We start from the raw sequence: 17,949 nt of genomic DNA on the forward strand, positions 1-17,949 counted from the left end.
CCCATTTCCCTGTGCCCCAATCCCCATTTCCCTGGGTCCCAATCCCCATTTTCTGGAGTCCCAATCCCCATTTTCCTGGCCCCCAATCCCAATTTTCTGGGCCCCAATCCCCATTTTCTGAGGCCTCAATCCCCATTTTCCTGGCCCCCAATCCCCATTTTCCTGGCCCCCAATCCCCATTTTCTGGATCCCCAATCCCCATTTCCCTGGGCCCCAATTCCCATTTTCCTGGCCCCCAATCCCCATTTTCTGGGCTCCAATCCCCATTTTCTGGATCCCAAATCCCCATTTTCCTGGGCCCCAATCCCCATTTTCCTGGCCCCCAATCCCCATTTTCTGGGCCCCAATCCCCATTTTCCTGGACCCCAATCCCCATTTCCCTGGGCCCCAATCCCCATTTTCTGGGCCCCAATCCCCATTTTCCTGGACCCCAATCCCCATTTTCTGGATCCCCAATCCCCATTTCTCTGGGCCCCAATCCCCATTTCCCTGGGCCCCAATCCCCATTTTCCTGGGCCTCAATCCCCATTTCCCTGGGCCTCAATCCCCATTTCTCTGGACCTCAATCCCCATTTCCCTGGCCCCCAATCCCCATTTCCCTGGCCCCCAATCCCCATTTTCTGGAGCCCCAATCCCCATTTCTCTGGGCCCCAATCCCCATTTCCCTGGGCCCCAATCCCCATTTTTTCAGGCCCCAATCCCCATTTTCCTGGCAGGTTTTCATGGATTGGTACGAGAAGTTCCAGGAGCGCCTCAACAAGAAGGTGGTGCTGCTCACAGGGGAGACCAGCACGGACCTGAAGCTGCTGGGAAAGGGGAACATCATCATCAGCACCCCAGAGAAGTGGGACATCCTGTCCCGGCGCTGGAAACAGCGCAAGAACGTCCAGAACGTCAACCTGTTCATCGTGGATGAAGTGCACCTGATCGGGGGAGAGAACGGGGTCAGAGTCCTGGGACTGGGGTGGGCACGGCTCTGGGATCCATGGGATCCATGGGATCCACGGGATGGGATCCATGGGATCCACGGGATGGGATCCATGGAATCCATGGGATGGGAGGTGTCCATGCCTTGGGAAGGTCAGGAGGGGTTTCCATGGGGTGTTCTGGATGGATCTCAGCCAGGACAGTCCTGATCCTGCTCCTGATCCCATTTCTGATCCTGATCCCACTCCTGGTCCCAGTCTCGATCCCACTCTTTACTCTGTTCCTGCTCCCACTCCTGGTCCCATTTCTTATCCTGCTCCTGATCCCACTCCTGATCCCGTTTCTGATCCTGTTCCTGATCCTGCTCTTGATCCCAGTCCTGATCCCACTCCTAATCCTGCTCCTGCTCCTGATCTTGCTCCTTATCCTGCTCCTGATCCCAGTCATGATCCCACTCCTGATCCCTCTCCTGGTCACACTCCTGATCCCACTTTCCATCCGTATCCTTTGGGAAGCTCAGGAGGGGTTTCTCTGGGATCTCCTGGCTGGATCCCATTCCAGATCCCATTCCAGATCCCATTTCCCTGCAGCCTGTGCTGGAGGTGATTTGCTCGTGGATCCCACTCCTGATCCTCGTGTCATTTCTGTCTCTCAGGAAGCTCAGCAGGGTTTCCATGGGATCCCAATCCCATTTCCCCACAGCCCATGCTGGAGGTGGTCTGTTCACAGATCCCAATCCCATTTTCCAATCCCATTTCCCACAGCCCGTGCTGGAGGTGATCTGCTCATGCATGTGCTACATCAGGAGGGGATTCCATGGGATCCCCTGGCTGGATCAAATTCCTAATCCTATTGCCAATCCCATACCTGTCCCCATTTTCCAATCCCATTTCCCCACAGCCCGTGCTGGAGGTGATCTGTTCACAGATCCCAATCCCATTTCCCCACAGCCCATGCTGGAGGTGATCTGTTCATGGATCCCATTCCCATTTTCCAATGCCATTTCCCCACAGCCCGTGCTGGAGGTGATCTGTTCATGGATCCCATTCCCAATGCCATTTCCCCACAGCCCGTGCTGGAGGTGATCTGTTCATGGATCCCATTCCCAATCCCATTTTCCAATCCCATTTTCCAATGCCATTTCCCCACAGCCCGTGCTGGAGGTGATCTGTTCATGGATCCCAATCCCATTTTCCAATCCCATTTTCCCCACAGCCCGTGCTGGAGGTGATCTGTTCATGGATCCCATTCCCATTTTCCAATCCCATTTTCCCCACAGCCCGTGCTGGAGGTGATCTGTTCATGGATCCCATTCCCATTTTCCAATCCCATTTTCCCCACAGCCCGTGCTGGAGGTGATCTGTTCATGGATCCCAATCCCATTTCCCCACAGCCCGTGCTGGAGGTGATCTGTTCATGGATCCCAATCCCATTTTCCAATGCCATTTCCCCACAGCCCGTGCTGGAGGTGATCTGTTCATGGATCCCATTCCCATTTTCCAATCCCATTTCCCCACAGCCCGTGCTGGAGGTGATCTGCTCGCGCATGCGCTACATCTCGTCGCAGATCGAGCGGCCGATCCGCATCGTGGCTCTCAGCTCGTCGCTGTCCAACGCCAAGGACGTGGCGCACTGGCTGGGCTGCAGCGCCACGGCCACCTTCAACTTCCACCCCAACGTGCGCCCCGTGCCCCTGGAGCTGCACATCCAGGTGGGCACTCGGGGGAAAACCCCCCGGGATCATCGGGAACTCTTGGCCATGATCCCTTGGGATTGTTGGGAGCTCTTGGCTGTGATCCCTTGGGATTGTTGGGAGCTCTTGGCTGTGATCCCTTGGGATTGTTGGGAGCTCTTGGCCATGATCCCTTGGGATTGTTGGGAGCTCTTGGCTGATTGACTCTTGGCCATGATCCCTTGGGATCATTGGGAACTCTTGGCCATGATCCCTTGGGATCATTGGGAACTCTTGGCCATAATCCCTTGGGATCATTGGGAACTCTTGGCCATGATCCCTCGAGATCATCGGGAACTCTTGGCCATGATCCCTCGGGATTCTTGGGAATTCTTGATTAACTCTTGGCCATAATCCCTCGGGATCATTGGGAAATCTTGGTTGATTAATTCTTGGCCATAATCCCTCGGGATCATTGGGAGCTCTTGGCTGATTGACTCTTGGCCATGATCCCTTGGGTTTGTTGGGAACTCTTGGTTGATTAATTCTTGGCCATAATCCCTTGGGATCATTGTCAGTTCTTGTCTAATTAGTTTTTGGCCATAATCCCTTGGGATTGTTGGGAATTCTTGATTAATTCTTGGCCATAATCCCTTGGGATCATTGGGAACTCTTGGTTGATTAATTCTTGGCCATGATCCCTTGGGATCATTGGGAGCTCTTAGCTGATTAACTCTTGGCCATAATCCCTTGGGATCATTGTCAGTTCTTGTCTAATTAATTCTTGGAAAAGTTATTTGGGATCATTGATAACTCTTGTTTTATTAATTCTTGGTAAAATCCCTTGGGAACTCTCAATTGATTAACTCTTGGACATGATCCCTTGGGATCATTGGGAACTCTTGGCTGATTGAGTCTTGGCCATAATCCATTGGGGTCATTGTCAGTTCTTACCTAATTAATTATTGGAAAAATCCTTTGGGGTCATTGGCAACTCTTGCCTGATGAATTATTGAGATCATTGATATTTCCTGCCTAATTAATTCTTGGAAAAATCCTTTGGGGTCATTGCTAACTCTTGTTTAATTAGTCCTTGGTAATAATTCCTTGGGATCTTCAGTAATTGTTACCTAATTAATCCTTGGAAAAATTCTTTGGCATCATCAGTAACTCTTGTTTGATTAATCCCTGCTAATTATCCTTTGGGATCGTTGGTTTGGGGTTGGGTTTGGCTTTTGGATGGGATAGGATGGGATTGAGATTGGGGTTGGCCATTGATCACCAATACAAGGATCAATCATGATCACGTTGGAATTCAGTGAATTTTCCAGCATTTCCCACCAGTTTGGCAGAGAATCCTTTGGGATTCAGCTGGATTGGACAAGATTGGAATTGGGATTGGTGGGATAGGATTAGGATTGGGATTGGGATTGGGATGGATTGGATAGAATAGGATAGGATTCAGATTGGAATTGGCATTGATCACCAATACAAGGATCAATCCATTTTGAAGCCAGATTTAAGAGAATTTTCCAGTGTATCCCAGCAGTTTGGCAGGGAATCCTTTGGGATTCAGTGGGATTGGATGGGATGGGATGGGATTAGGATTGGGATGGATGGGATGGGATTGATATTGAGATTGGCCATTGATCACCAATACAAGGATGACTCCATTTTGAAGCCAGATTTAAGTGAATTTTCCAGCGTTTCCCAGCAGTTTGGCAGGGAATCCTTTGGGATTCAGCAGGATTTGGGATTTTTGGCAGGGTTTCAACATCAGCCACACGCAGACGAGGCTGCTGTCCATGGCCAAGCCCGTGTACCACGCCATCATGAAACACTCTCCAAAAAAACCCGTCCTGGTGTTCGTCCCGTCCCGGAAACAGACGCGGCTCACGGCCATCAACATCCTGACCACCTGCGCCTCCGACGTGCAGCGCCACAGGTGGCACCTGGGGACACACCTGGGGACACACCTGGGGACACACCTGGGGACACCAGGGCAGGGGCTGGGGGCTGCAGAGTGTCCAGGGATGGGATATGGGGCTGGAGAGTGTCCAGGGATGGAGTGTGGGGCTGGAGAGCGTCCAGGGATGGGATATGGGGTTGGAGGTGGAGATGGGGAATTCCTGAGGGCCCTGAGGGGACTTGGCCTGGAGAAGAGGGAAATTATGAGGTGGGATTGGGTAGACTGGGATTGGGATGGGATAATGGGATAATGGGATGGGATGGGACGGGATGGGATAATGGGATAATGGGAAGGGACAGGAGATCCCAAAGGCCCTTCCCAACCGGAACAATTCCCCAATACCTGGCCAGGTTCCTGCACTGTGCTGAGAAGGACCTGGTGCCGTACCTGGAGAAGCTGAGCGACCCCACCCTGAAGGAGACGCTGGTGAACGGGGTCGGGTACCTGCACGAGGGGCTCACGGCCATGGAGCGGCGCGTGGTGGAACAGCTCTTCAGCTCCGGTGAGAGCCGGGATGGGATGGGATGGGATGGGATTGGGGTTGGGATTGGGATTGGGATTGGGATTGGGATTGGGGTTGGGATGGGATTGGGATGGGATTGGGATTGGGATTGGGATTGGGATTGGGATCAGGATGGGGATGAGATTGGGATTGGGATGGGATTGGGATTGGGATCAGGATGGGGATGAGATTGGGATTGGGATTGGGATGGGATTGGGATTGGGATGGGATTGGGATTGGGATGGGATGGGATTGGGATTGGGATCAGGATGGGGATGGGATTGGGATTGATGGGATGGGATGGGATGGAATTGGGATTGAGATTGGGATGGAGACTGTGATTGGGATTTGGATCAGGATGGGATTAGGATTGATGGATTGGGGTGGGATGCATGGGATGGGAACAGCCTGGAAAATCCTTTCCTGGAGCCCAGCATTGCCCAGAGTGCTGGGACTGGGGGTGGCACCATGTCCAAGCTCTGTGTGACCTCCCTGGGGACACCTGAGAGCCCCTCCCAGGGCCTGAAGGGGCTCCAGGAGAGCTGGGGAGGGACTGGGGACAAGGCAGGGAGGGACAGGACACAGGGAATGGCTTCAAACTGGGAAAGGGGTGATCGGGGTGGGATTTTGGGAAGGAATTCCAGGCTGTGGGGAGGGGCTGGGATGGAATTCCCAGAGGAGCTGTGGCTGCCCCTGGATCCCTGGGAATGTCCAAGGCCAGGCTGGAGCAGCCTGGGACAGGGAAGTGTCCCTGCCATGGCAGGGATGGCACTGGAACCTCTCCCAGCCCACCCCACTCCATGAATCTCCCAGCCCCCAAACATTCTGGGATCTCCCCCACCCCCCCAGTCCCGGGATCTCTGTTCCCCCCTGAGCCCAGGTGCCCTCCCTGTCCCCAGGAGCTGTCCAGGTGATGGTGGCCTCGCGCAGCCTCTGCTGGGGCATGAACATCTCAGCTCACCTGGTGATCATCATGGACACGCAGTACTACAACGGCAAGATCCACGCGTGAGCCACAGCACGGGGACACGCGGGGCGGGGTGGGGATGGGATTGGGGTTGGATTGGGATGGGATTGGGATTGGGATTGGGATTGGGATGGGGATTGGATTGGGATTGGGATTGGATTGGGATTGGGATTGGGATGGGATTCAGAGTGGGATTGGGGTGGGGTAGGTTGGGATGGGATTGATATTAGGGTTGGGATTGGAATGGATAGGATTGAGATTGATATTGGGGTATTGGGGTTGGGGATGAGATGGGATGGGATGGGATCAACGCACACAGTGGGATGAGGTGGGATCTGTGGGGTTGGATTGAATGGGATGGGGATTTTTATGGAATTGGGATCCCAGGTGAGCTAGGATGGATGGGATTGGGGTTGGGATCAGGATTGTGATGGGATTGGGATCTCAGGTGGGCTAGGATGGATGGGGTTGGGATTGGGGTTGGGGTCATGGTTGGGGTTGGTGATGGGGTTGGGGTCGGGATTGGGATTGGGGTTGATGATGGGGTTGGGGTTGAGGTTGGTGATGGGGTTGGGGTGGGGGTCACAGTTGGGGTTGGGGTTGGTGATGGGGTTGGGGTTGGTGATGGGGTTGGGGTTGGGGTCATGGTTGGGATTGGGGTTGGGATTGGGGTTGGGGTTGGTGATGGGGTTGGGGTTGGTGATGGGGTTGGTGATGGGGTTGGGGTTGGGTGGGGGTCCCTCCCCAGTGCTGACCCGTGCCCATGGCAGGTACGTGGATTACCCCATCTATGACGTGCTGCAGATGGTCGGCCACGCCAACCGCCCCCTGCAGGACGACGAGGGGCGCTGTGTCATCATGTGCCAGGGCTCCAAGAAGGTGGGCACGGATCCCGGACACGGCGGCATGTCAGTGGGACCAGCCTGCTCAGGGGGTGGAGGAACCTCACACTGGGGTGGGATAATGGGATAATGGGATCAGTGGGATAAGTGAGATCAGTGGGCTGGGATGGGATAAAAGGGACTGGGATGAGATGGGATGAGAAGGATGGGATGGGATGGGATAATGGGATAATGGGATGGGATCAGTGGGATGGGATGGGGATTAAGATGGGATGGGATCCAAACCCTCACTAAGGGTTGGGATCACCATGGGGACAATCTAGACCCTCCCAGAGCGCTGCACTGGGCATTCCCACAACATTTTTGGGATGAATCCTTGAATTCTTTCCCTTTTCCTGCCCGTCCTGCTGCAGGATTTCTTCAAGAAGTTCCTGTACGAGCCACTGCCAGTGGAGTCCCACCTGGACCACTGCATGCACGACCACTTCAACGCCGAGATCGTCACCAAGACCATTGAGAACAAGCAGGACGCCGTGGACTACCTGACCTGGACCTTCCTGTACCGCAGGATGACCCAGAACCCCAACTACTACAACCTGCAAGGTGGGCACGGGGTCTGTGCTGCAGCAGGGAGCTCCTGTGGCCTGGGAACAGCCCTTGGCAATGTCCTGGGCTGGTAACGGTGCTGGCAAGCCTGTCCTGTCCTGTCCCATCCCATTATCCCATTATCCCATCCCCATCCCATTATCCCATCCACCATCCCTACCCGACTACCCCCCATCCATTTATCCCATTATCCCATCATGTCCCACCCCATTGCATCCCAATCCCAATCATTCCCATCCACCCCATCCCATCACCCTATTATCCCATTATCCCATCATCCCATCCCCATTGTCCCACTACCTCATTATCCCATTACTCCATTTCCCCATTATCCATTATGCCATTACCCCACTATCCCATTACCCCATTATCCCTTCCCATCCCATTACCCCATCACCCCCTTACCCATTATCCCATTCCCCCATTATCCCACTATCCCATTATTCCATTATTTTGTTCTTCCATTATTCTATTATTCCATTATCCCCTTATCCCATTACCCCATTACCCATCTTATCCCATCACATTACCCCCTTACTCCATTACACCCTTACCCCATTTTCCTATTATCCCATTACCCCATTACACCGTTATCCCATTACCCCAATATCCCATTACACCATAATCCCATTTTATCCCATCCCATTATGCCATTACCCCATTACTCCATTCCCCCATTCCCTATTATCCTATTACCCCATTCCCCCATTACCCATCCCAGTCCCTCTGTCCGTCTGTCCCTCAGTCCATCAGTCCATCATTTGCTGTGTGGGTTTGTCGCTGTGTCCCTCAGTCCCTGTGTCCCCGTGTCCCTCAGTCCCTGTGTCCCTCAGTCCCTCAGTCCCTGTGTCCCTCAGTCCCTCTGTCCCTGTGTCCCCGTGTCCCTCAGTCCCTGTGTCCCTCAGTCAGTCTGTCGTTGTGTCACTGTGTCCCTGTGTCCCCATGTCCCTCAGTCAGTCTGTTGCCATGTCCCTGTGTCCCTCAGTCCCTGTGTCCCTGTGTCGCTCAGTCTGTCGCTGTGTCCCCGTGTCCCTCAGTCCGTCTGTCTGTCCCCGTGTCCCTCAGTCCGTCTGTCTGTCCCCGTGTCCCTCAGTCAGTCTGTCTGTCCCCGTGTCCCTCAGTCAGTCTGTCTGTGGCCGTGTCCCCAGGTGTGTCTCACCGTCACCTGTCGGATCACCTGTCGGAGCTGGTGGAGCAGACTCTCAGTGACCTGGAGCAGTCCAAGTGCATCAGCATCGAGGACGAGATGGACGTGGCACCGCTCAACCTGGGCATGATCGCAGCCTACTACTACATCAACTACACCACCATAGGTGTGCCAGCCTGGGCCCCCAAACAGCCCTGGGCACGGGGGACCCAAAAACAGCCCTGGGCACGGGGGACCCAAAAATCCCTGTCCTGGGGCTCCCCAAAAACAGCCCTGGGCACGGGGGACCCAAAAATCCCTGTCCTGGGCCCCCAAAACAGCCCTGGGCATGGGGGGACCCAAAAACAGCCCTGGGCATGGGGGGACCCAAAAATCCCTGTCCTGGGGCTCCCCAAAAACAGCCCTGGGCATGGGGGGACCCAAAAACAGCCCTGGGCATGGGGGGACCCAAAAATCCCTGTCCTGGGGCTCCCCAAACAGCCCTGGGCATGGGGGGACCCAAAAACAGCCCTGGGCATGGGGGGACCCAAAAATCCCTGTCCTGGGGCTCCCCAAACAGCCCTGGGCATGGGGGGACCCAAAACCAGCCCTGGGCATGGGGGGACCCAAAAATCCCTGTCCTGGGGCTCCCCAAACAGCCCTGGGCATGGGGGGAACCCAAAACCAGCCCTGGGCATGGGGGGACCCAAAAATCCCTGTCCTGGGGCTCCCCAAAAACAGCCCTGGGCACGGGGGGACCCAGAACAGCCCTGGGCATGGGGGCACCCAGAACAGCCCTGGGCATGGGGGGACCCAAAAACAGCCCTGGGCATGGGGGGACCCAAAAATCCCTGTCCTGGGGCTCCCCATAAAATCCCTGGGCTTTGGGGATTCCCCAAAAAACAGCCCTGGGCTTGGGGGGTTCCCAGAAATCCCTGTCCTGGGGCTCCCAAAACATCCCTGGGCTTGGGGGGAACCCAAAAACATCCCTGTGCTTTGGAGGGTTCCCAAAAAAATTCCCTGCAGTTTGGGGATTTCCCCAAAAATAATCCCTGGGTTTGGATGTTCTCCCCCAGAAAATCCCCATTTTGGGATGTTTTCCCAGAAGTATCCCTGGGGTTGGGTGTTTCTCCCCCAAAAAAATCCTTGGGTTTGGTGATTTCCCCTACAAAAATCCCTGCAGTTGGGTTTTTCTCCCCCAAAAAGTCTCTTTAGTTAGGGTTTTCTTCCACAAAAATCCCTGGGTTTGGGTGTTTTGCCCAAAAAAAATCTGTTTCTCCCCCCACCAAAAAAAATCTCAATTTTGGGGTATTTTCCCCAAAAATCCCTGGTTTTGTTGATTTTTCCTCCAGAAAATCCTTGGTTTTGGGTTTACTCCCCAAATTCCTGATTTTTGTGTGTTCTCCCCCCAAAATCCCTGGCTTTTGTGTGTTTTCCCCCAAAATCCCCAATTTTTGTGTATTTCCCCCCCCCAAAATCCCCAATTTTTGGGTATTTTCTCTCCCAAAATCCCCCATTTTTGTGTATTTCTCCCCCAAATGCCCATTTTTCCATGTTTTCCCCCAGAACTGTTCAGCATGTCTCTCAATGCCAAGACCAAGGTGCGGGGGCTGCTCGAGATCATCTCCAACGCGGCCGAGTACGAGAACATCCCCATCCGGCACCACGAGGACAACCTGCTCAGACAGGTAATGTGGGATTATTGGGATTATTGGGATGTGTGGGATCATTGGGATCAATGGGATCATTGGGAACATCCCCATCCGGCACCACGAGGACAACCTGCTCAGACAGGTAATGTGGGATTATTGGGATCATTGGGATCTATGGGATCCATGGGAACATCCCCATCCGGCACCACAAGGACAACCTGCTCAGACAGGTGAGGGGATCTATGGGATCTGTGGGGTCTGTGGGATCATTGGGATCCATGGGAACATCCCCATCCGGCACCACGAGGACAACCTGCTCAGACAGGTGAGGGGATCTATGGGATCTGTGGGATCAATGGGATCGATGGGATCGTTGGGATCAATGGGAACAATGGGATCTGTGGGGTCAATGGGATCATTGGGAACATCCCCATCTGGCACCACAAGGACAACCTGCTCAGACAGGTAATGGGATTTATGGGATCTGTGGGGTCAATGGGATCAATGGGAACATCCCCATCCAGGACCATGAGGACAACATGGTGCCCAAGGTCTGGGATTGGGGTGGGATCAATGGGATCATTGGGATCAGTGGGAATGATGGGATGGATGGGATTCATGGGATGGGATGGAATTGATGGGATTGGGATCAATAGGATCAAAGGGAGCAATGGGATCAATGGGATTGATGGGATGGGGAGGGGATTGATGGGATCAGTGGGATGGATGGGACAGGATAGTGGGATGATGGGATGGGATTTATGGCATCACTGGGATTGAGATTGGGATGGGATGAGCCCTCAACAACCCCAGCCCCGTTCATTCCATAATCCCAAACCTCTCTCCCTCCTGGTTTTGGGGCTCCAGCCCCGCTCTGGGGCTTGAGCACTGAAGGGTTTCCCGTCCCCCCACAGCTGTCCCAGAAGGTTCCCCACAAACTGACCAACCCCAAATTCAACGACCCCCACGTCAAGACCAACCTGCTGCTGCAGGCCCACCTGTCCCGCATGCAGCTGAGCGCTGAGCTGCAGTCAGACACCGAGGAGATCCTCAGCAAGGTGGCACCAGACCCCACATCCTGCCTGGGGCTTGGGGACAGGGGCTGCAGGGATCCCATATCCATCATGGGGTGGAACTGGAGGGGGGTGGGGGGGTTTATGGCCAGGGAAAGTGGGGCAGGGTGGGGAGGCTCTCCAGGAATTCCATCCCATGGGGTCAGTTCTGCGGGAATTCCATCCCATGGGGTCAGTTCTGTGGGAATTCCATCCCATGGGGTCAGTTCTGCGGGAATTCCATCCCATGGGGTCAGTTCTGTGGGAATTCCATCCCATGGGGTCAGTTCTGTGGGAATTCCATCCCATGGGGTCAGTTCTGTGGGAATTCCATCCCATGGGGTCAGTTCTGTGGGAATTCCATCCCATGGGGTCAGTTCTGTAGGAATTCCATCCCATGGGGTCAGTTCTGTGGGAATTCCATCCCATGGGGTCAGTTGTGTAGGAATTCCATCCCATGGGATCAGTTCTCCAGGAATTCCATCCCATGGGATCAGTTCTGTGGGAGCTGCTCCAGCCTGGGTCCATCCCATGTGGTCGCCATCCCTGGCTGTGTCCCTGATCATCTCTGGGTGTCACTGACTGTCCCTGCCCATCCCTGTCCATTGTCACTGACCCCTGTCCCTGTCACTGTCACTGCCCATCCTGTCACTGACCCTTATCCCTATCCCTGACCATCCCTGTCCCTGCCCATCCCTGTCCATTGTCACTGACCCCTATCCCTGTCACTGTCCCTGACCATCCCTGTCCCTGACCAACCCTGTCCCTGTCCCTGCCCGTCCCTGTCCATTGTCACTGACCCCTATCCCTGTCACTGACCATCCCTGTGCCTGTTCGTGTCTGTGCCACTGACCATCACTGACCATCCCTGTCACTGTCACTGACCATCACTGACCATCCCTGTCCATGACCATCCCTGTCCCTGTCCCTGACTGTCCCTGTTTCCCTGTCCCTGACCATCCCTGTCCCTGTCCCTGTGTCCCTGTCCCTGACTGTCCCTGTCCCTGTCCCTGTCCAGGCCATCCGGCTGATCCAGGCCTGTGTGGATGTGCTGTCCAGCAATGGCTGTCTGTGTCCCTGTCACTGTCACTGTCCCTGTCCCTGACCATCCCTGTCCCTGTCGCTGTCCAGGCCATCCGGCTGATCCAGGCCTGTGTGGATGTGCTGTCCAGCAATGGCTGTCTGTGTCCCTGTCACTGACCATCCCTGTCTGTGTCCCTGTGTCCCTGTCCCTGTCCCTGACTGTCCCTGTGTCCCTGTCCCTGACCATCCCTGTCCCTGTCGCTGTCCAGGCCATCCGGCTGATCCAGGCCTGTGTGGATGTGCTGTCCAGCAATGGGTGGCTCAGCCCAGCTCTGGCTGCCATGGAGCTGGCCCAGATGGTCACTCAGGCCATGTGGTCCAAGGACTCGTACCTGAAGCAGCTGCCCCACTTCACCTCCGAGCACATCAAACGCTGCACGGACAAGGTACGGCCTGGGGACACCTTGGGGACACCCAGGGGACACCCAGGGGACACCTTGGGGACACCCAGGGACACACAGGGGACACCTTGGGGACACCCAGGGACACACAGGGGACACCCAGGGACACACAGGGGACACCCACGGAACACTCAGGGACACCCAGGGGACATCCAGGGACACACAGGGGACACCCAGGGACACACAGGGGGCACCTTGGGGACATCCAGGGCACCCAGGGGACCTCCAGGGACACACAGGGGACACCCAGGGCACGCAAGGGACATCCAGGGACACCCAGGGGACACCCAGGGGACACCCAGGGACACACAGGGGACATCCAGGGACACACAGGGGACACCCAGGGACACACAGGGGGCACCTTGGGGACATCCAGGGCACCCAGGGGACCTCCAGGGACACACAGGGGACACCCAGGGCACGCAAGGGACATCCAGGGACACCCAGGGGACACCCAGGGGACACCCAGGGACACACAGGGGACACCCAGGGGCACCCAGGGGACACCCAGGGGATATCCAAGGACACCAGGGGACATCCAGGGCTCAGAAATCTCAGCCTTGGATTTTTGGGAAAAGCCAGAATTGGAGTTCTAGGATTTCTGATTTAGGATTTCCCGTGGGTTTCAGGGATGGCAGAGTTGGGATGAGTCGGTTTTGGGGTGAACCCAGGAGGGAAAAGCTTTAATCAGGGTTAAAGTTACTTCACTAATTAATGAGGATACCTCAAATTATTCCAATTAACAAAAAACTGATGAGTTATTTATTTTCACTATTTAACAAGCAGATGATGAGCTCTGGTGAGGGGTTGGGATACCAATTAATGAGACACCTGAATTATTGCCCCAATTAACCAGATTCCCTGAATTATTCCCCCAATTAATGAGCACCTGATGAGCTCTTTAGGGGTGAAATCCCCTGTGTTATTTCACTAATTACAGTCAATTAATCAACTCTGGTGAGGGGTTGGGATTCCCTCAATCATTCCACCAATTAACGAGATCCCTGCCTCATCTCCCCAATTAATGACCTCCTGGATGGGGTGGGTGGAGGTGGGAATTCCCACGGGGTTGGACAGAGGTGGCAATGCCCAGAATTCCCAGAATCCCCAGAATTCCCGGAATTGGCATTACAGGGTGTGGGGTGGAGTTTCCTGGGGGTGGGTGGAATTCCTGGAATTCCAGGGGGTTGGGCGGAGGTCTCAATTCTCAGAATTCCCAGCATTCCCGGCATTGCAGGGTGTGGAGCTGGGGTTTCCAGCAGGGTGGGTGGAGGTGGCGATTCCCAGGATTCCCAGCACTCCCAGCATTGCCAGCATTCCCAGCATTGCCAGAATTCCCAGCATTCCCGGCATTCCCCACATTCCCCACATTCCCAGCATTCCCGGCATTCCCCGCATTCCCCACATTCCCGGCATTCCCGGCATTCCCGGCATTCCCCGCATTCCCCTCATTCCCGGCATTCCCGGCATTCCCGGCATTCCCGGCATTCCCGGCGTTGCAGGGCGTGGAGAGCGTGTTTGACATCATGGAGATGGAGGACGAGGAGCGCACGGCGCTGCTGCAGCTGCCCGAGGCTCAGATCGCCGACGTGGCGCGCTTCTGCAACCGCTACCCCAACATCGAGCTCAGCTACGAGGTGGGCGACAGGGACAGCATCCGCAGGTGAGACGGGGACCACTGGGGTCACTGGGGTCACTGGGGTCACTGGGGTCAGTGGGATCACTGGGATCAGTGGGGTCATTGGGATTGGGGTCATTGGGATCATTGGGATTGGGATCATGGGGATGGTTCTGCAACTGCTACCTCAGCTACAAGGTGGGGGACAGGGACAGCATCCAAACGTTTGTGTGAGATCATTGGGATGGAATTGGGATCAGTGGGATCATTGGGATGGGATTGAGATCATTGAGATCAGTGGGATCATTGGGATGGGATTGGTATCATTGGAATTGGGGTCACTGGGATGGGATTGGGATCATTTGGATCATTGGGATTGGATCATCATCATCATTGGGGTGAGGATGGGATTGGGATCAGGATTGGGGTCAGGATCCTGCTGTTCCTGATCCCATGCTCCATCCCCATCGGTGGCCCCGTGGTGGGGATGGGATTGGGATGGGGATGTGATCCTGCTGTTCCTGATCCCAGTGTTGTGTCCCCAGTGGTGGCCCTGTGGTGGGGTTTGGGATGGGATTTGGGATTGGGATTGGGGTTGGGATTTGGGATGTGATCCCCGATTTCCATGCTGGTCCCGTTGTGTGTCCCCAGCAGTGGGGATTGGGATGGGATTGGGATGGGATTTGGGATTGGGATTTGGGATGTGATCCCATATTTCCATGCTGATCCCGTTGTGTGTCCCCAGTGGTGGTCCCGTGGTGGTGCTGGTGCAGCTGGAGCGGGAGGAGGAGGTCACGGGGCCGGTGATCGCCCCCCTGTTCCCACAGGTACCACGGGAGCCAGGGGGTCAGGATCCATGGGGTCAGGGGGGTCAGGATCCATGGGGTCAGGATCCATGGGGTCAGGATCCATGGGGTCAGGATCCATGGGGTCCATGGGGTCAGGATCCATGGGATCCATGGGGTCCATGGGGTCAGGGGGGATCAGGATCAGTGGGATCCATGGGATCAGTGGGGTCAGGGTCCATGGGATTGATGGGTGGATGGGACAGGACTGTCCCCAAGTCTCAGAGTCCCTGTCCCCAGCTCTGAGTGTCTCAGTGGGTAACACGGGCTGGGTGACAGAGGGTGGGTGGCACTGAGGTGACAGTGCCCCTGATGTCCCCAATGTCCCCACAGAAGCGAGAGGAGGGCTGTGGGTGGTGAGGGGGTGGCACTGATGTCCCCAATGTCCCCAATGTCCCCACAGAAGCGAGAGGAGGGCTGGTGGGTGGTGAGGGGGTGGCACTGAGGTGACAATGTCCCCAGTGGGTGGTGAGGGGGTGGCACTGATGTCCCCAATGTCCCCGATGTCCCCACAGAAGCGAGAGGAGGGCTGGTGGGTGGTGAGGGGGTGGCACTGATGTCCCCAATGTCCCCACAGAAGCGAGAGGAGGGCTGGTGGGTGGTGAGGGGGTGGCACTGATGTCCCCAATGTCCCCACAGAAGCGAGAGGAGGGCTGGTGGGTGGTGTGGGGGTGGCACTGATGTCCCCAATGTCCCCGATGTCCCCACAGAAGCGAGAGGAGGGCTGGTGGGTGGTGATCGGGGACTCCAAGTCCAACAGCCTCATCTCCATCAAACGCCTGACACTGCAGCAGAAGGCCAAGGTGAGGGGGGACACTGGGGACAGGGGGGGACACTGGGGGAGGACATGGGGGACACTGGGAGTGACGCTATGGGGACACTGGGGGGACACTGGGATCATTCTGGGGGGGGTAACACACAGGTGATATTGGGGGAGTGACACTGAGGTGACACCGAGGTGCCGTGGGTTGGGTGACACTGTGTGACATTGTGTGACATTGTGTGACCCTGTGGGATCCTGTGTGACGTCATATAACCCCATGTGTCCCTGTGTGACCCTGTGTGTCTGCAAGTGACCCTGGCTGACCCCAGTGACCCCGTGTGTCACTGTGTGACCCCGTGTGTCCCTGTGTGACCCCGTGTGTCCCTGTGTGACCCCGTGTGACCCTGGATGATGCCATGTGACCCTGGCTGACCCCGTGTGTCACTGTATGACCCCATATGACCCCAGTGTCCCTGTGTGACCCCAGTGACCCCAGCTGACCTCAGTGACCCTGTGTGACCCCGTGTGTCCCCGTGTGACCCCGGTGTGACCCCAGTGTCCCCGTGTGACCCCAGTGTCCCCGTGTGTCCCCGTGTGACCCCGTGTGACCCCAGTGTCCCCGTGTGACCCCAGTGACCCCGTGTGACCCCAGTGTCCCCGTGTGTCCCCGTGTGACCCCGTGTGACCCCGGTGACCCCGGTGTGACCCCGCTGTCCCGTGTCCCCAGGTGAAGCTGGATTTCGTGGCCCCAGCAGCAGGCACCCAGCACTACACCCTGTTCTTCATGAGCGACGCCTACATGGGCTGTGACCAGGAGTACAAATTCAGTGTGGACGTCAAGGAGGCCGAGAGTGACTCTGACTCTGACTGAGACACAGCCCACTGAATCCCAGAGAATCCCACTGAATCCCAGAGAATCCCAGAGAATCCCACTGAATCCCAGAGAATCCCACTGAACCCCAGCAAAATCCCAACAAAAAAAAAAAAACCATAAAAATCCCAGCAAAATCCCAACAAATCCCATAAAAATTTCAGCAAAAACCCCATAAAAATCCCAGCAAAACCCCAACAAATCCCAGCAAAATTCCACAAAAAAACCCATCAAAATCCCCCAAAATCCCGCAAGAAATGCAAAAAACATCCCTCAAGAAATGAAGAAAACCCCACCTAAATACTGTAAAATTCCATCAATATCCTGTAAAATACCAGCAAAATCCCATTAAAAATGCAAAAAACCCCACCCAAATACCATAAGGTCCCACAAAATCCCATCAACATCCTGTAAAAATCCCATCAAAATCCCACAGCATCCCAGAAAAATCCCCTGAAAAACCCCACCCAAATACTGTGAAGTCCTACAAAATCCCATCAAGTCCCAGGAAAATCCCATAAATGCCCCCAGATCCCCTCCCTGTGTTCCTGTTGGTTGTTAGGGTTTGGATGTTTTGTACAGAGTTTTTTTTTAGGCTGGAATAAAAACTTCAGGATCTAAGTCGGCTGTGGTGCTGGATCCCAAATTCCTGAAACCCAAAATTCCTGGACCCCAAACTTCTGGACCCCAAACTCCCCGATCCCAAAGCCCTGGATCCCGAATTCCCAGACCCCAAATTCCCAGATCCCAAACCCAGGATCCCAAATTCCCCGAACCCAAATTCCTGAAATCCCAAACCCCGGATCCCAAATTCCTGAAATCCCAAACCCAGGAATCCCGAACCCCTGGAATCCCAAGCCCCAGGATCCCAAATTCCCCCACCCCAAATTCCCGGAGTCCCACACCCGGATCCCGAATTCCCCCAGCCCGAGCTCCTCGGGGCCGGGCAGGTCGGGGCCGTTTTCCCAGGAAATCCTTGGATTTATTGGCTTTGGGCCAGGAAGTCCCGCAGGGATTCCGGGACCCCAAACCCCATCCCGACCCCACAGCCCC

General features: G+C 55.4%; 1 protein-coding gene across 1 annotated transcript in view; it reads left to right on the forward strand.

Moving 5' to 3' along the window:
* SNRNP200 (small nuclear ribonucleoprotein U5 subunit 200) overlaps window positions 1–17,517 on the forward strand; it is a 72,264-nt gene extending 54,747 nt beyond the window's left edge. Inside the window, exons 31-45 of the mRNA XM_088179827.1 lie at window positions 717–944; window positions 2,447–2,638; window positions 4,366–4,544; window positions 4,919–5,070; window positions 5,970–6,078; window positions 6,808–6,916; window positions 7,293–7,482; window positions 8,634–8,798; window positions 10,178–10,299; window positions 11,178–11,321; window positions 12,608–12,784; window positions 14,302–14,462; window positions 15,163–15,244; window positions 15,973–16,065; window positions 16,753–17,517. Coding sequence (XP_088035953.1) covers window positions 717–944; window positions 2,447–2,638; window positions 4,366–4,544; window positions 4,919–5,070; window positions 5,970–6,078; window positions 6,808–6,916; window positions 7,293–7,482; window positions 8,634–8,798; window positions 10,178–10,299; window positions 11,178–11,321; window positions 12,608–12,784; window positions 14,302–14,462; window positions 15,163–15,244; window positions 15,973–16,065; window positions 16,753–16,896 — 2,247 coding nt within the window. The 3' untranslated portion in view covers window positions 16,897–17,517. The remainder of the gene's footprint in view (window positions 1–716; window positions 945–2,446; window positions 2,639–4,365; window positions 4,545–4,918; window positions 5,071–5,969; window positions 6,079–6,807; window positions 6,917–7,292; window positions 7,483–8,633; window positions 8,799–10,177; window positions 10,300–11,177; window positions 11,322–12,607; window positions 12,785–14,301; window positions 14,463–15,162; window positions 15,245–15,972; window positions 16,066–16,752) is intronic.
* The last annotated feature ends 432 nt before the right edge of the window (window positions 17,518–17,949 follow it).

The sequence above is a fragment of the Sturnus vulgaris genome, chromosome 28, assembly GCF_052056855.1.
Source record: "Sturnus vulgaris isolate bStuVul1 chromosome 28, bStuVul1.hap1, whole genome shotgun sequence".
In the NCBI taxonomy this organism is placed as follows: domain Eukaryota; kingdom Metazoa; phylum Chordata; class Aves; order Passeriformes; family Sturnidae; genus Sturnus; species Sturnus vulgaris.